The sequence below is a fragment of the Capsicum annuum genome, chromosome 10, assembly GCF_002878395.1.
Source record: "Capsicum annuum cultivar UCD-10X-F1 chromosome 10, UCD10Xv1.1, whole genome shotgun sequence".
Taxonomy (NCBI): Eukaryota; Viridiplantae; Streptophyta; class Magnoliopsida; order Solanales; family Solanaceae; genus Capsicum; species Capsicum annuum.
Window position 1 is genome coordinate 74,018,455 of NC_061120.1, and position 17,545 is coordinate 74,035,999.

The window sequence follows — 17,545 nt, forward strand, 5'->3', positions numbered from 1 at the left end:
TGATGGCTTGTCAAATTTTTTGACGCCTTGTCACAAATATCATCAGCTATGATTTTTAACAACTGGGAATTTATTTCATAAAGGTATTTTGGTCTTTTCCTTCACCTTCCACGACTTATAACCCTAAAGAGGCACAATTTTTCCCATTTTTTGTTCAGTTAAGCATCTTAAAAACCCTCTCTTACGCTCTCAACCACAAGATTAGGGTTTCCATCAAACTCATCTCTCAAAAGCAAGATTCAAGCCTTTTTCTAAGATAATTGAGAATTAAGTTTACAAATCCAAGAACTCTCCAGCAAATCATCAATGTTTCCTTTCTAAGGTATGCATAGTGTTTATCTACGCTTCCAATCAGTTCATAGAGCTCAAGAACCATGGTTTAAATATTATTTTGTAAACTTTTTGTGGTGATATGAGTATGTACATGCTGGCGATTGTTGTTTAAGTTTTAATGTGATGTCTAAAGGTGTTTTCATGGAATATATATGTTTGTTAATTGAAAACCATGAACTTTAGGTGGTTTAATATGGTGCAAGTATGAAACTTACCTATGCCTTAAAAAATGCATGCAAGGTGTTTGATAAAATGCTTAGGATGCTAGAAATTCATGTTTGTATGGTTCTATGATGCCTAAATGACAAGTCCATGTTAGCTATATATTCAATATGAATCCCATGCTTTTTATGTGTTGCAATTGTGGTGGTATGAAACATGTAAGATAATGGAGATTACAATATGTACACGAAATATATCCATGCATTCCCTAAAATGTTTAAGGTGTTGAATAACTATATGAAATATGATATCCCCTACTTATGATATTATGAATTATGGACTCAAATATTGTGATCAAGTCATGTCATGTGTGTCAGTTTCCTTCTATCGAGTCCTGGGGGTATTCGTACCCAAAAAAATAGCTGTGTGCCTAGAGCCATGTCATGTTGTCACGATAATCTCAGTTAAGCTATAATCTATAGAACTCAGTCAGTCATGTGACTCAGGAAAATCTTAGAAATCTCATGATCTCAGTTAACTCTCAGATAATAATACTACTCGTTAGTTAATGGAAGTCAGTTAATCTATCCATGTACAGCCAGTTGAATCATGTTTAGTTTCTTCAGATGGGAGTAGAAGTTAGTACCGAGTGAACCCAAGGATGGGGACTCACCTACCAGTTTAGGGTGTGATTCTTACTGGTCATCCTTGTATTCCAGAACTACGTAGCCAACTTAGGTTGAGACATCTTAGCCTGTTAGATTAGGGTTGATGAGGTGGATTAACCTGTCAGTTTAGGGTTTCCACTATTCTTCTTTCGAATACCTACCAGTATAGGGTCACCCACAACTGTCCTTACCAGTGGCGCGGTATTGACACCCCTCCAGACGGGGCAGAGATTAGACCCCAACTTAGCTATATGCGTTATTGGGGTATGTCGGTTAAACAACTACCTCCCATAATTTTAGAATTAGTCTCAGTAAAAGAACTCAGATAGGTCTTTAGATTTTAGTATATCAGGACTGTTAGATACAGTCAGACTCAGTTATAGTACAGAACTCAGATAGTTCCATCAGATTTAGGATTGTCAGATACAGTCGCCCATGTTATCAGAATTTCAGTATCAATCATGTTAGCCATCAGTAAAACATTTATTAGCATGCAGGACTAGCTATCATGCACCCACGATTTCAGTTACTATGTTTGCATGTTTGTACTCTTACGTTCATGTCAGTCAAACAGTTAGCATTGTTCATGCATGTAAACCCTATTTATATTTAGCCTACCTCACTCGTATACTTAGTACATTCCCTCGTACTGACGCATTTGCGCTATGGTGATTTCTATTCATGTTACACCATAGGTTCAGAGACACGAGCTCTAGATCAGTAGTAGCAGTAGCATTTCCAGTCGCAGAGATTCAGTGAGTCCTCTTCATTCAAGGACAATATGATTTATTCATTATTATTTTAGCTAGTTATCAATTTACGGAGTTAGTTAGAGACATGTTCCTTTAACTTCTTATTCAAACAACACTTAGAGGCTTTCATATTCAGTATTCAGACTTATGTTCAGATTTGATTACATTTTTAGTTGTTTTTGGGTATCTTTCACCCATATGGATGTTATGTTTTGACAGATTTTTTATTCAGTTGAACCTTATGGACTACATGTTCATATTTTCTGCATTATTACATTATATATTGCAGTGTACAGGTACGGATATCAGTCATGGGTTAGCTTGTGATCCTTCGGGGTCATAAGCACCGTGTAGCATTCAAGTTCAGAAAAATTGGGGCGTTACATGATAGAATCTTATTTTTAGGATATATTAGTTTGTTTCATTGGTATACATCTAAAAAATATATGAGATTACTTTTACAACACAAAAAATGAATGTCAATCCCTTTTTGATTTCTTTCTTCTTTTTTGTTTAATGTTTCAAATGTCTTGCTTGTTGTCTCTTCTTTGGTAATAAGTGTTGTAAGTTTACAATTTTGCTTGTGTGTTAGTCCCCCAATAAAGGACTAAGTTGAGATTCTTACTTTGGAAAAGTAGGAATTATAGCTTAGATGGTTCATTGTGTGATATCAATAGTGTGAAACTTGATTAATTTTATATCCTTATTCACATTTTCTGTTTCTCAATTTTCTATTCATTATGATTTTTAAGTTGAATGGCCATGATATTCTATTTATTTTATGTATAAAGAATCATTTCATTATACTAATCTTTCATTTTTTTTACATGAATATCGGAGTCGAAGAGTCTCAACTTTAAGACAAGACATCGCCACAAGACTTGAAATATGCATCTACATCTTCGCTCATGTCTATTGCTACTCTGAGACACCATCCGAATGGTACAACAACAATAACAACAACAAAAAACCCAGTGTATTCTCACAAAGTTAGGTCTTGGGAGGGTAAGATATACGTAGTCCATACTGCTACCTCCAAAGAAGCAGAGAGGCTATTTCCAATAGACCCCCGACTCAAGATAAAGAATAGTAAATAAGGGGGATGATGGGTGACATAAAAGAAAATCAGGAATAAGAAATGATAAAAATAGTAATCATAGAAATACGAAATATGAGAAAATACTGGCGACATGAAATAAGACAAATAGGAACTAAGACATAAGAAAAAGGGCACCCACCTATGTATACAGTCCTAGGGTTACTTCTCCGGCTACACAAGATCTCTCCTAACTGTATGCTACAACCCACAGACTCACACTAGCCTTCTACCCTTATCCGTGCCTCTCCTCATCACATGCCCAAATCATCTCAGCCTTTCTTCCCATATTTTGTCCTCCACCGAAGCTACTCCCACCTTCTCCTGAATTATCTCATTCCTTACTCTGTCCCCTATAGTAAGCTTACACATCCAACACAACATTCTTATTTCTACCACCTATAATTTTTAGATGTAGGGGCGCTTGACTGGACAACACTCCGCTCCATACAACATGGCCGGAAGGACTGCCACTCTATAGAATTTGCCTCTAAGCTTAAGGGGCACCTTCTTATGACACAAAACTCCCAAGGGGAGCCTCCACTTAATCCATCCTGTTCTAATACGCTTAGAGACATTCTCGTTAATCTCACCATTCCCCTGAATCGTACACCCAAGATACTTAAAACTATCCATCTTACATAAATCCTGGGAGTCCAACCTCACCACCACTTCGTCCTCCTGCCTTAATTCACTAAACTTGTATTCCAAATATTCCGTCTTTGACCTACTCAACCTGAACCCCTTAGACTCAAGGGTTTGCCTCTAGATCTCCAATTTGTCATTCACACCCCCCGCATCTAATCAATCAGTACTACATTATCTGTAAATAACATACACCAAGGCACCTCACCTTGAATACCCCACATCAACACGTTCATCACCAGTGCAAAAAGGAATGAACTAAGAGTCGATCCCTGATGCAACCCTATCTCGATCAGAAACTACTCTGAGTCTCCTCCATCCATTCTCACCTGGGTTTTCACTCTATCGTACATGTCCTTAATAGCTCTGATGTACGCCATCAGAACCCCTCTCACTTCCAAGCATCTCCAAAGAACCTCTCTTGGGACTCTATCATACGCTTTTTCTAGGTCGATAAACACCATGTGTAAATCCCTCTTCCTTTCTCTATACTGGTCCAGTAATATCCTTACCAAGTGGATTGCCTCTATCATCGAGCGACTAGTCATAAATCAAAACTGATTCTCCGAAATGGACACGACCTTCCTCAGCCTGCCCTCAACCACTCTCTCCCAAATCTTTATCGTGTGACTCAACAACTTAATACCCCTTTAGTTGTTGCAACTCTAGATGTCACCCTTGTTTCTATATAATGGAATAATCGTACTCCATCTCCAAGCCTTAGGAATTATTGCAATCTTGACAATAACATTAACCAAATCAGTCAACCACCTCAAACCTGCCTGACCAGCATACTTCTAAAATTCTACTGGAATCTCGTCTGGCCATGTGGAGCTACCTCTCTGCATCCTATGAATAACCTTTCTAACCTCCTCAACCTTAAAGCACCTACTATAACTGAAATCATGGCTCTTCTCCGAGTGCTCCAGCTCTCCTAACTTAATGCCTCTGTCTGCCTCCTCGTTCAAAAGGCTATGAAAGTACTTCTGTCATCTCCTCTTAATGTGAACATCCTCTATTAAAATGCTACCATCCTCCCCTTAATGCACTTCACTTGATTGAGGTCATCACCATCCCGCTCCCTAGCCTTAGCAAGCCTATACAACCTCTTTTCCCCGCCTTTCTTCTCTAACCCCACATATAAGCTCTCAAACACTGCCGACTTAGCAGCCATAACTGCTAACTTAGCCTCCTTCCTTGCTACTTTGTAAACCTCCATATTCACCCATTTCTCCTCTTTATCTTTACTCTCAATCAACTTAACATACGCCTCCTTCTTAATCTCTACTTTTTTCTTTACATCTTCATTTCACCGCCAGTCCCCCTTATGACATCCTACCTGACCCCTCAAGACCACCAACACTTCTCTAGCAGTCTCCATGATATAGTTGTTCGCCCCTCCCATATAACATCCACGTCCCCTTACACTCCTACACCCCCAAACCCCCATCTTTTCCCCTATCTCCAGTGCACTAACGAGCGTCAAGCTACCTTACTTAATTCTAGGATGACCCTCCCTGGATCTACTGTTCTTTCACTTCTTGATAGATAAGTACATCGCTAGAAGCCTGTGCTGGGTCAAAAAATGCTTTCTCAAAATGACTTTACAGTCCTTAGATAACACCCTGTCCCCTTTCCTAAGAAGAATAAAGTCAATTAGAGTCTTAACTATCGTACTTCAGAAGGTAATAAAGTGATCCTCCTTCGAAAAACTCGAATTCACTACCACCAGACTAAAAGAACTCACAAAATCCAACAGAGTAGCTCCTTCACCATTCCTATCACTGAAACCAAAACATCTATGCACATTATTGTAGCCTTCCGATAATACCCCAATGTGGCAATTGAAGTCCCCTGCTATGACAATTTTCTCTAAGCTATGCACGCTTCTCACCACCTCGTCCAAATTCTCCCAAAATCTTGCTTTCACCTCCTCTTCCAACCCCACCTGCGGCATATACACACTACACACATGCGGCATAGAACCCCCTATGACCAACTTAATCTTCTTCAACCTTCTTTTTTTAGTAGTTGCTGAATTATTTGCCTTAATGGAATTTCCCATGAACTTTATTTCCACACTTCTTGTTGTATAGGTTTTAGTCACTTTCACAATCTCCTCAACTTTCTCTTTTCCTTTGCTTCATCTTTGTCATTGTATAACCCATCTCAAGGGAATATTATCCTCATCAACCTCCTCATCCTCCACAAGAGGTTGTACAAAATAAAAAATATGCTCAATAGACTCGGTAGTTGAGTTGACTGAGGAAAGAGGGGTATCGCTAACCACATTCTATTTAATCCCATCAGAACTTTCTCTAAGGTTATTAGTAAGTAACATCATGTTTCTAGAAACCCAGTTTTCCCATTCAAGGGCACTACCAGATTGATTCAATTTTTCAAAAGAAAGATCCTCCTCGACTAGTTGAGCAAAAATAGGGTTTGAATCTGAGGGGTAGGAGAACTTGGTTCTTTAAGAGTTTCGAAAGGGGTATCCACTTTTGGGTTTTCTGATGGAGTAGCAAATTAAGGAAACTCAATCTCTATTAGTGACCCAAAGCCTTCACTGGTGTCAAAAACTATGGCCTTTTCAGGGCTGGGTTCCACAATTTCTAAGATTTCTTCCATGGTGGATTTAGCCATGGAAACTGATGGTGAGGAAAAGACAATAAGTGGGTTTTGATGGAGAGAGAGAAAAATAGAAAAAATTTTGATTCTTTTGTAGGGACTGAATACGAGGTTTTATATGCTATTTGGTGTTTTTGGAAGAGTATTTTTGAACAAAGAAAGATGATTTTGGATGAAGAAAAAAATTCTGCTTTTAGGGGAGGGATTTAGAACTAATTTTAGAAATAAGACTAAGTGAAATAAAGGGATTTGATTTTGTTTTCAAGAATGTAAAAGGATGCAATGTTTGAAACTAAAGGGCATGAGACATTTCTGGTCTCAAAAGGTGCAACCCTTTATTTTTTTAGGGATTTGACAACTTTCAAATGGGCAGAAAAGGATGTGGCTTTTCAAAAAAAAAAAGGTTTATGCAATTTTTAAGATACACCTGAATGATACTAACCTTCGAGATGGGACTAGGTCCCTTCCTTGCTTGAATGAACTTTTTTAATTTGTGTATGTCTCATCTATTCCCCTTCAATAATTGGACACTGTGCATGTATACCTAAAAATTTATGGTACTTAATTAGACCATATTGCATAAATTGGTACAAGGATACCTACGTCCTAATCATAGCTAAGAATTTGAGGAACTTTGTCCACTTCGGTAGGCTAATTCATCTTGAACAATCCCAGCCTTATTCTATTCTTCACAAATTACTCATTGTGAAGAGCCTTTATGAAGATGTCAGTAACTTGGTCCTCTGTCTTACAAAACATTATGTAAATAGTTCCCTTTTCAACATTGTCTATCAATAAATGTGCCTCACGTTTTCACGACCCAAAATTAAGGGTCATAATAGCACTTGTTGCAGTGTACATTGACAAGTAAACCTATAATCCAAACTGATACATAAAAAAGGGTAAAGACAGAAATACCCCTAATGTAACTTTTTTACAACAAAGTCAAACCATATAAGATAATAAGTGCGTAGAGAATATAATCAACAATTTAACCATAACTCCCAAAACCTAATGTCAACCGCATAAGAACGTATCTAGTATAACTCGAATACAAAAGAAATACATAAGCTGTCAAAATATAAGAAAAGCTCTGTCTCTTAAATAAAAGTCAAGACATAGTCTATAAGAAAGGTAGTAAAATACATCGGACGCCTAAAAGCCAACCACTACCTCAAATGCACAAAATATTACCCAAATAAACCAAGATGGGGCACACTCATACTAGGACCTGTATCTAAAAGGAGCAGTGGGCATGAGTACGGTCCACTTGTACTCAGTAGGTATCATAGGCCGACCGAGCAAAGTAGAAAATAAAGCATAATACATCCTAAGTTCACGTCACCTGCAATTAAAAAATATCCACAATGGCGCCAGTACTAAAAGTTCTAATTTACATATCTTATATATTGCAACAACACAACCAAGTAGAGTACAAATATACATTAGATCACATACAAGTAGGGACAAGAAAGAATATGTACATACAAGATTATCAAGTAAAACTAATGGAAGATAGCACAGATAAGATATGATAAGTCAATATGTCAATTCAAACATAACATAGACATAATAATGTAAGTTCAATGTAGTAGATTATTATTATTATGATGGTGATGATGCACGAGGTCGTCACTCAACCTCCATATACACCCTTGGAGGCAAGCCTCCAGATGTGGGATCCATGGGGTGTTCTTTAACCCATATACAATCCATAATCCATATCCATATCTCCTTCAAGTCACATCCCTCAAAAAGGGTTTTATAAGGTGTTGCAATATTTTCTCCTGGCATATTCCTTGGGGAGGGTTTTATAAAAGGTTTGCCAGTGTATCTCAGGTGTTGCCAAGGTGGTATAATTTTTTTCATGAATGAGTATGATATGAGGATATAATGCTCACAATTAGTCACAATGAGTATTTACACAACCAACCACAATGATATATTTTCACAATCAATCACAATGTTATATTTCCACAACCAAGTGAGCCAATATCCACTTACTATTTTCATCCATCCATGAATTTCCACGTTTCATATACCAAGAAGTCTGAATATATCACAATACGCCAACTATACCAAAAAAAAGGTATTTTCAACAACATAATACAATCTCAGATATATTTTAGGCTATCAACATTACATAGGACCCCATACAGTCATACATATTGCACTATATCTTAATTTCAACAATTACATCACATATAGGTCCCCACATGGGCACAACACATAGATAGCCATTTATCATGATTAGTTCCCACCCTTAACATTTATTTTGTACCAATATTTACTACCCAGCCCAGTCTAAAAGAGTTAAGCCATAACCTACCTCGAAGGCCAAAACCAGTATACAATACTACAACCACAAAGCCCTACTTCTCACGAACAGTCTCAAAATTAACTAAAACTAAGAAATATAGAATCTATGCATCAAAACAAGTCTAACAATACCCATATTACCTACTTTTCGTTCGGGGTCAAAACGGACCCCCAAAATAGATTTTCAAAAAAGAAGAGAAAAATTGTAACTTTACTTCAAAAACGTGTTCCCCATACCTTTAGGAATTTATAGCTAAAAATCTAAGTCAAATAGAAGAAAAACCATTTTTGAGATTTTTCAGGTAAAACCTTTAAAATCTATTTTAGAATCAAGAATTGAAGTTTTTTTGAAGATGAAATTGTGAAAAACTAGTAATTATAGGATTAAGAACATTATTCAAGTGAAAAGATATAGAATTTGGGGCAAAATCAAGTACTAAGGTTTTGAGATTTTTCAACAATTAATTAAGAAATTTGATAAAGAAAAGGGTGGATTCTCAACTTAAATTCGTAAGAGAATCAAGAAATAGATGTTAATCTAGCTTCCCAAGCACCCACAAGCTTAACTTTTAAGGTCTCACACTATTTTAGGGTTTAGCTCTTAAGAAGCAAGATGTAAAATGAGCTAAAATTGAAAAAATAGGGCTATTTATACTCATACCAGGTTACGAGGTGCATAAGGCATAAAACGCATTCCTTAAATAAGTTTTACCCTTTGTAATCCAGGTTGTTGGTGTAACTTGGTGCACCGGATTTTCTAAGTCTAAAATAAACTTTGATGGGTTGTCCAAGATTCATTAGAAATTTGATATATACAAATGAACTATGTAACCACACTAATTCGACGCTCCGTACTCAATGGAGATATAATAATTTTAAAAAATGTAATTTTCATAGAGTCAACCCCAGAAACCCAAAATCATAATTTTCTAACCGAGGGTTGAAATGAGATTTAAAAGTGATAAAACCACACCAACCATGTTACCACTCTAAAATCGACGTTATGGATCTACTAGCAAAGTTTGTTCAGCTATCCGTTGCATAGATCAAAAGATAACCATAGAAGTAAAAAATAAGGCTCTCGAAGCCTCCAAAAAACCACAATATTTCACAAATAGTACTAAAATACATTGAAGGCCATGCCAGTCACTCCCACAATCTAGAAATATCACAATGCAACTACGAGGAGGGTTAAAATAGTCAAATAACCAAAAAAAATACAAATTTCACATAGTTCGTCAACTTTTAGGTTGTTACATTATCCACCACAAAAAGTGTAGTTTGTCCTCAAACTAAAGGCAGAAGAAAAACTTGAATCAACAAAGAGCTACAGATAAGAACTACGCATATCAGACTCAACCTCACATGTAGCCTCATCTATAAGTCTAGGTCTCCATTAAACCTTAACAACAAGGATACCTCTAGAATGTAACCGTTTAACATCCCTAGCCAAAATAGAGACCGACTTCTTAACAAATGACAACAACTCATTTAACTGAATTAACTCCCTACGAATGACATGAGACTCATCCAGAATATAATGTCGAAGCATAAAAACATATAAAACTGGATGACCAGTTGATAAATATGGAGGAACATAACTCACAAGCCACATCACCAACAGTCCAAAGAATCTCAAATGGACCAATATGCCTGGGCCTAAGCATACACTTAGTTCTAAACCTTATCACACCCTTCATGGGTGAAACTTAAAGGAAAATATGATCACTCACACAAAATATCAAGGAACAAAGTCTATGATCTTCATAGCACTCTTGCCTTTTCTAAGTTGCACGAAGCCTATCCTGAATGATCCAGACTCTATCCAAGGACTCATGAAGCAAGTATGTAACTTGAGGTATAACCCCAGAAACATCAAACCAACCCTCTGGTGAGTGACAAAGCCTACCATACAATGCCCCAATAGGAGCCATATCGATATTAGAATGATAGTTGTTATTATAACCAACCTCCTCTAAAGCCAAATATTGCTCCCATTGGCCACCAAAATCTATCACATATGCGCGGATCATATCCTCTAAAATTTGAATATTCCATTCAAAATGACCATCATTATGGGGGTGAAATATTATACTAAGGTCAACCCGAGTACCTAATTGTAATACCCCAAAGATTTCTAGCAAATTTTGTCCCAAGAATGCCTAGTATTAGCTTCTAAAGCGAATGATAATTATTAAATAAGGAATTTTCAAGATTTTAATTTTTTTTCATGTGGAAAATTCAATAAGCTTTCCATCGATATATGATTCACTTAAATCCGATAACCGGGTAAGAAGTTATGACTATTTCAAGTTCCCGTTGTATAACAGTGCCATATTAGTTAGTGGCGTACCGCGCCACAAGAGTAAATGGCATTTGGTAATTTTCATTAGGTGTCCGCGAGTATGGCGCATTACGCCAGTACTTAAATTTAGATTTTTTCTTTTTTTAGTGTCTCACTGCAATTTCTCCCACGTCGCGCCAAAGTTCCAGGTCACGAAGAAAGAGGCAATGTGATGGCTCCGTGTCGCACCATCCCTTAATTTCCCAATTGTCAATTTCTAGTGAAACGGTGCAATAACGCCACATCACACTAGGGGCCCAGTTTGGAAAAATTCTATTTAAATTAAAAGATGCGTCTAGGGTTAAAAGGGTTAATTTCCTACCCCTATTTAAACCCAATAACACGTGACTTAGCTATTATTCACCCATAATATACTATTTTCTATCAATTCTCTCTCAAGAAAAAGCTACAGTTTCTATTGGGGATTCAAATTCAAGAAGGTTTCACCATCAATCTTCACGAAATCACAAACTAAGGTACGCGTAGAGATCATTCATGGACTCCTTTAGTCTATGAAGCCCAAGAATCCCTTTTCTAAATTCAAGTTATGGATTTTCTTATGAATTTTATGATTGGGCTGCTTTTGTTCATATTGATAATAAGTAATTGAATTGTATTCCATCAGTAAGTGTTAAACTCCATATGGGTTGATTTGTATTGGTATAGATTTATGAAACCCTAGGACTAAACCCTTGAATGATTAAATTGGAATTGAATCACTATAGTTAATTGTTGATGATGTTGTTTGCATATTCTATGCCTACTACGTGTTTGGTTGAATGCCTACTGAAGGGAAAGTGTCTAATTAGCATGGTATCATGAAATCCCCATATATGTACAAGATTATGCTTATCATATGTTTAATGAAATACTTCAGTAAATGTTTTATGATGATTATTATGTATTCAAGTAAGTCATGCTTTGTCAGTTTCCTTCTATTGAGTCCTGGGGGTATTTGTACCCGAAACATTAGCTGTGTACCTAGAGCTATGCCATGTTTTAATGATACTCTAAGTCAAGTTATGAATCCTTAGACTTCAGATAGTCTTATGACTCAGGAAATCTCACTCAGTCAATTGTTAGATATCAGTAGTATTCCATCCGTCAACGGAACTTAGTATCTCAATGCATGTTTAATTTAGTAATTCCTATTTAATGTCTATTCAGATAGGAGTAGGAATTAGCACTGAGTTAACCCAAAGATGAGGACACATACTATTAGATGAGGGTGTGATCTTCAGAAGTCATCCTTGCATTCCAAAACTATGTAGCTAGCATAGGTTGAGACATCAACACTGTCCAATGAGGGTTGATGAGGTGGATAAACACTATCAGATAAGGGCCCCACCATTCTTTTTTGGGGACACTACCAGATAAGGGTCGCCCATGCTTGTCCTTACCAGTGGTGCGGTATTGACACCCTTCCAATTAGGGTTATAGATTAGACCCCAACTCAGACATAATGACGTATCAGGGGCATGTCGGTTAAATACTACCTCCCATAATTTTAGTACCAGTCTCAGTAAAAGAACTCAGATAGTTCTTCAAATTCAAGACTGTCAGATATAGTCGATTCAGATACAGTAAGGAACTCAGATAGTTCCATCAGATTCAGGATTGTCAGATACAGTCACCCATGTTATTAGTTATATTCAAATACAACTATTTATGCTATTAGTTATATCAATTATTAGTATGTTATGTCATTAGTATTTTGATTCCATAATCATGATATCACAGTGTCAATTATAGTTACATATTTATGTATGCATTCTAGCATTCATGTTGGACAGTCAACTAGCATTATTCATGCTTGTTAACCTTTACATTAGCCTACCTCATATGTATACTCAGTACATTCCATTGTACTGATGTATTTGCACTATGGTGCTTTCTTTGTATGTTACACCATAGGTTCAGAGACACGAGTTCCAGATCAGCAGTAGATTCCAGTCTCAGTAGTCAGAATAGAAGTGAGTCCTCATCCTTCGAGGACATGATCATTTATCCACTATTTCATTGATTAGTTATTAGTTTGAGTTAGTTGGGTATATATCCCATCAACTCCTTATTCAGATTATTCAGATAGTAGAGGCTTTCAGAATAGATGCAGACTATTGTATTTCAAACTTTAGTATTTACAGTTTTGTTTTGGGTATTTTATTACCCCACAGATGTTATCTCATCTATGTTATGTTCAGTATTGAACCTTATGGCCTTTCAGTGTATGTTTCCACATTATTTAGTATTTTATGTAATATACAGGTACAAATATCAGTCATGGGTTAGCTTGTGGTCCTTCAGAGTTATGAAGGAATTGGGTTGTTAAAAATTTAGTATCAGAGCCTAAGGTTTAATAGAGTCTTAGGAAGTCTAAAAGCCGCATCTAGTAGAGTCTTGTGCATGGGTGTGTTACGCACCACATTTATGTGCAAGAGGCTATGAGATGTTTAGGAATAATTTCCCTTCTTTCAGTATTCATGTCATGCCAGTGAGCATAATCACAAGTCAATCTCTCAGTCTAATCTGTTTCTTCTCTTTATTTCAGAACATGCCTCCTAAGAAAAGAAATCAGTCAGCCCCTCAGCCCAAAGAACCTTTGGGAGATCATGTTTCTCATGCAGAGTTTAGGACCGCATTTACTACCCTTGCTTAGTCAGTAGCTGCCCATAATGAGCGACCAACTGTTGTTCCATCCAACCTAGTAGCCAACCCAGCTACAGCTATGATTTGGGACTTCACCCGAATGAATCCTCCATCCTTCGACGGGTCTAAAGTAGATGAAGACCCTTAGAAATTCATTGATCAAGTTCAGAAAGTGATAGACATCATGGGGGTGACTACTATTGAGAGTAATGAGTTAGCTGTATACCAGTTGTAGGATGTGGCTCATACTTGGTTCAAACAGTGGAAGTTAAAAAGGTCAAATGATGCAGTTCCTATAGAGTGGGAGTTTTTTACTGCATTCTTAGACAAATTCTTTCCCCAAGATCTTAGAGAGTCTTAGGTGATAGAATTTATCAACCTCAGGCAGGGTAATATGATGGTGAAAGAGTATTCTCTAAAGTTTACTCAATTATCCAGATATGCCCCTCATGTGGTTGTAGACGACAGAGCCAAGATGAGTAAGTTCACTTCAGGGGTAAATAATAGCGTGGTTAATGAGTGCAGATCCACCATGCTAAATAGTGACATAACTTTAGCCAAAATTATGACCCATGCTCAGCAGATAGACGAGTAGAAGATTAAGTATAGGGAAAAGCAGAATAAGTAAGCTAGGATAGGTAGCTTCAATTTTAGTCAGCCTAAATTAGAAGGAGAAAATCATTCTCAGTTTTGTCCTAAGTCATCAGTTCCAGCTCCTTCTTTGGCCAGTGCTTCAGCTCTTAAGTTTAGAGATAGAGTGCCAGGCTCTAAGTCTCAGGGCAGTGTCAGCAATGCCTGAACTAATCCCCTTTTTCAGACTTATGGTAAGAACCATATTTTTCTTACAGAGCTGGCAGTGATGTCTTTTTTGGTTGTGGCAAGCCAGGCAACAATGTTACATACTTCCCTCAGTCAAGTTATCAGAGTCCTCTCCGCTCCTCAGCTCAGTCTGATCACCAAAATCAGTAGGATGCCACCACCAGTGCTACTAGCGGGCAACATCCAAATAGATTATATGCTCTTCAGAACTGATAAGATTAGGAAACTTCTCCTGATGTAGTTACTAGTACGTTACAGATCTTTTATGTGCATGTTTACGGTTTGCTAGATTCAGGAGCTTCTTTGTCTTTTGTTACTCCCTATATAGCAGTTGGTTTTAGAATCTATCCTAAAATTCTAGCAGAGCCCTTCTCAGTCTCTACCCAAGTGGGAAAAACCATCATAACCTAGTGGGTATATAGGAACTGCCCGGTTATGATATTTTAGAAAGTCACTTTAGCAGACTTAGTTGAATTAGAGATGACTGATTTTGATATCATTCTCGATATGGATTGACTTCATTCCTACTATGCCACAGTCGACTACAGAAATAGAATATTCTAGTTTCAATTTCCAAATGAACCCATCCTTGAGTGGAAGGGTAGTGTATCCGATTTCAGGGGTCAGCTTGTTTCCTAACTTTGGGCAAGGAAAATGATATATAAAGAATGTGACTATTATTTTGTTTGAGTTAAGGACACTAGTTCTAAAACTCCCAGCCTTGAAATAGTCCCAGTAGTGAATAAGTATTCAGATGTCTTTCCCAAAGATCTTCCAGGAATTTCTTCCGAAAGGGAAATAGACTTTGGTATTGACCTTCTTCTAGATACTCAGCCTATCTCTATTCCGCCATACAGAATGGCACCAGTAGAACTCAGAGAATTGAAAGAATAGTTGAAGGATCTCTTAGACAAGGGATTCATCAGACCCAACATTTTTTTGTGGGGCGTACCAGTCTTATTCGTGCGCAAGAAAGATGGTTCTCTCAGAATATACATTGATTACCGTCAACTCAATAAGGTTATGGTCAAGAACAAATTTTCTCTTCTTAGAATCAATGACTTGTTTGACCAAATTTAGAGTGCCAGTTATTTCTCTAAGATAGAGCTCAGATTCGGCTATCATCAGCTCAGAGTTAGAGAAAGTGACATTCTAAAAACAACTTTACATACTCGGTATGGTCACTTTGAATTCTTAGTCATGTCATTTGGTCTTACCAATACCCCAGTAGCTTTCATGGACTTGATGAACCACATGTTCAAGCAGTACTTAGATATGTTAATTATAGTCTTCGTAATGATATTCTGGTCTATTTTCCCATTGAGCGTGATCATGCAGACCATCTCAGAATAGTACTTTAGACTCTCAGAGATCATCAACTATTTTCTAAATTCAGTAAGTGAGAATTTTAGCTAAGGTCAGTAGCATTCCTTGGTCACATCATTTCAGGTGATGGCATTAGTGTTGATCCTCAAAAGGCCAAAGCAGTAAGAAACTGGCCAATACCTGTCTCTCCATCAGATATTAGGAGTTTCTTGGGTTTGGCTAGCTATTATAGATAGCTTGTTGAAGGATTTTGATCTATTGCATCCCCTATGTCCAGATTGACATAAAAGAAAGTCAAGTTTTAGTGGTCAGACCCTTACGAGAAGAGTTTTTAGGAGTTTAAGACTCGACTTACCTCATCCCCGATCTTAGCTCTTCCAGATGGTATAGATAGGTTTATGGTGTATTATGATGCATCCAGAGTAGGTTTGGGTTGTATCCTCATACAGCATGGTAAGGTCATAGCCTATGCCTCTAGACAGCTTAAACCCTATGAGAGGAATTATCCTACTCATGATCTTGAGTTAGCAACCGTAATCTTTTCCTTAAAGATTTGGAGGCATTATCTCTATGGAGTTCATGTAGATTTCTTCACAGATCACAAGAGTCTTCAGTATGTCTTTTCTAAAAAATATCTCAATCTTCATTTGAGAAGGTGGTTAGAGCTCTTGAAAGACTACAACATGAGTGTCCTCTATCATTCGAGCAAGGCCAACGTAGTGGATGACGCTTTCAGTAGGCTATCCATATGTAGTGTTTCTCATATGGAGGATAGTAAAAAGAAGTTAGCTCAAGAAGTCCATCAGCTTGCTAGACTAGGTATTCACTTAGTCGATTCTTCAGAGGGTGGTGTATGTGTTCAGAGTAGTTTAGAATCATCTCTAGTTTCTAAGGTAAAATAAAAGCAAGATAAAGATCCCAACCTTGTCAAGTTAAAAGATTTAGTTCAGGATCAGAAATTAGAGGCTTTCTCCCAAGGGGGAGATGGTGTTTTATGTTGTCAGGGTCGTCTCTGTGTTCCAGGTGTAGATGACTTAAGGTAGTGAATTCTTGCAGAAGAGCATGGTGCATGCTACTATATTCATCTAGGGGCCACAAATATGTACCGCGACTTGCGGGAAATCTACTGGTGGAGTGGGATGAAGAGAGACATTGTAGAGTTTGTGGCTAAGTGCTCTACATGTCAGTAAATTAAGATAGAGCATTAAAACCCTAGTGGGTTCATGTAGGATTTCAGTAGTCCTACTTGGAAGTGGAAATTTGAGAACATGGACTTTATGACGGGTTTGCCTTAAACTCATCATCAGCATAATTTAGTCTGGGTCATTATAGATAGAATGACCAACTCATCTCATTTCATTCCAGTTCATACCTTTTATTCAGCTAAGTATTATGCCAAGCTCTATATTAAGGAGTTGGTCAGATTGCACGGTGTTTCATTATCCATTATCTCAGATAGAGGTACCCAGTTCACCTTTCATTTCTAGAAAGCATTCCAAAAGGGTCTCGATACCCAAGTTCATCTAGTACAACCTTCCATCCTTATACAGATGGTCAAGCAGAAAGAACCATTCAGACTTTAGAAGATATGCTAAGGGCATGTGCAATTGATTTCAAGGGAAGTTGGGATGACCGCTTGCCTTTGATTGAGTTTGCATACAACAACAACTGTCATTCCAGTATTCAGATGGCTCTATTTGAAGCTCTATATGGTAGGATATGTAGATCTCCAATTGGTTGGTTCAAAGTTAGTGAGGCCTCAGTCATAGGTCCTGACTTAGTATTCAACGCCTTAGAAAAAGTACAG

At 37.4% G+C, this 17,545-nt stretch overlaps 2 protein-coding genes across 2 annotated transcripts; both read right to left on the reverse strand.

Moving 5' to 3' along the window:
- Positions 1–3,955: 3,955 nt before the first annotated feature.
- LOC107861627 lies at positions 3,956–4,875 on the reverse strand. Its single transcript, XM_016706924.1, has 2 exons — positions 4,687–4,875; positions 3,956–4,147 (listed from the first exon to the last, which is right to left on the reverse strand). Exons 1-2 carry the CDS (start codon positions 4,873–4,875, stop codon positions 3,956–3,958), a joined length of 381 nt encoding a protein of 126 aa, XP_016562410.1.
- Positions 4,876–5,334: 459 nt separating this feature from the next.
- LOC124887745 lies at positions 5,335–5,721 on the reverse strand. Its single transcript, XM_047397661.1, has one exon. The coding sequence runs from the start codon at positions 5,719–5,721 to the stop codon at positions 5,335–5,337; it is 387 nt and encodes a 128-aa protein (XP_047253617.1).
- Between the last annotated feature and the right edge of the window lie 11,824 nt (positions 5,722–17,545).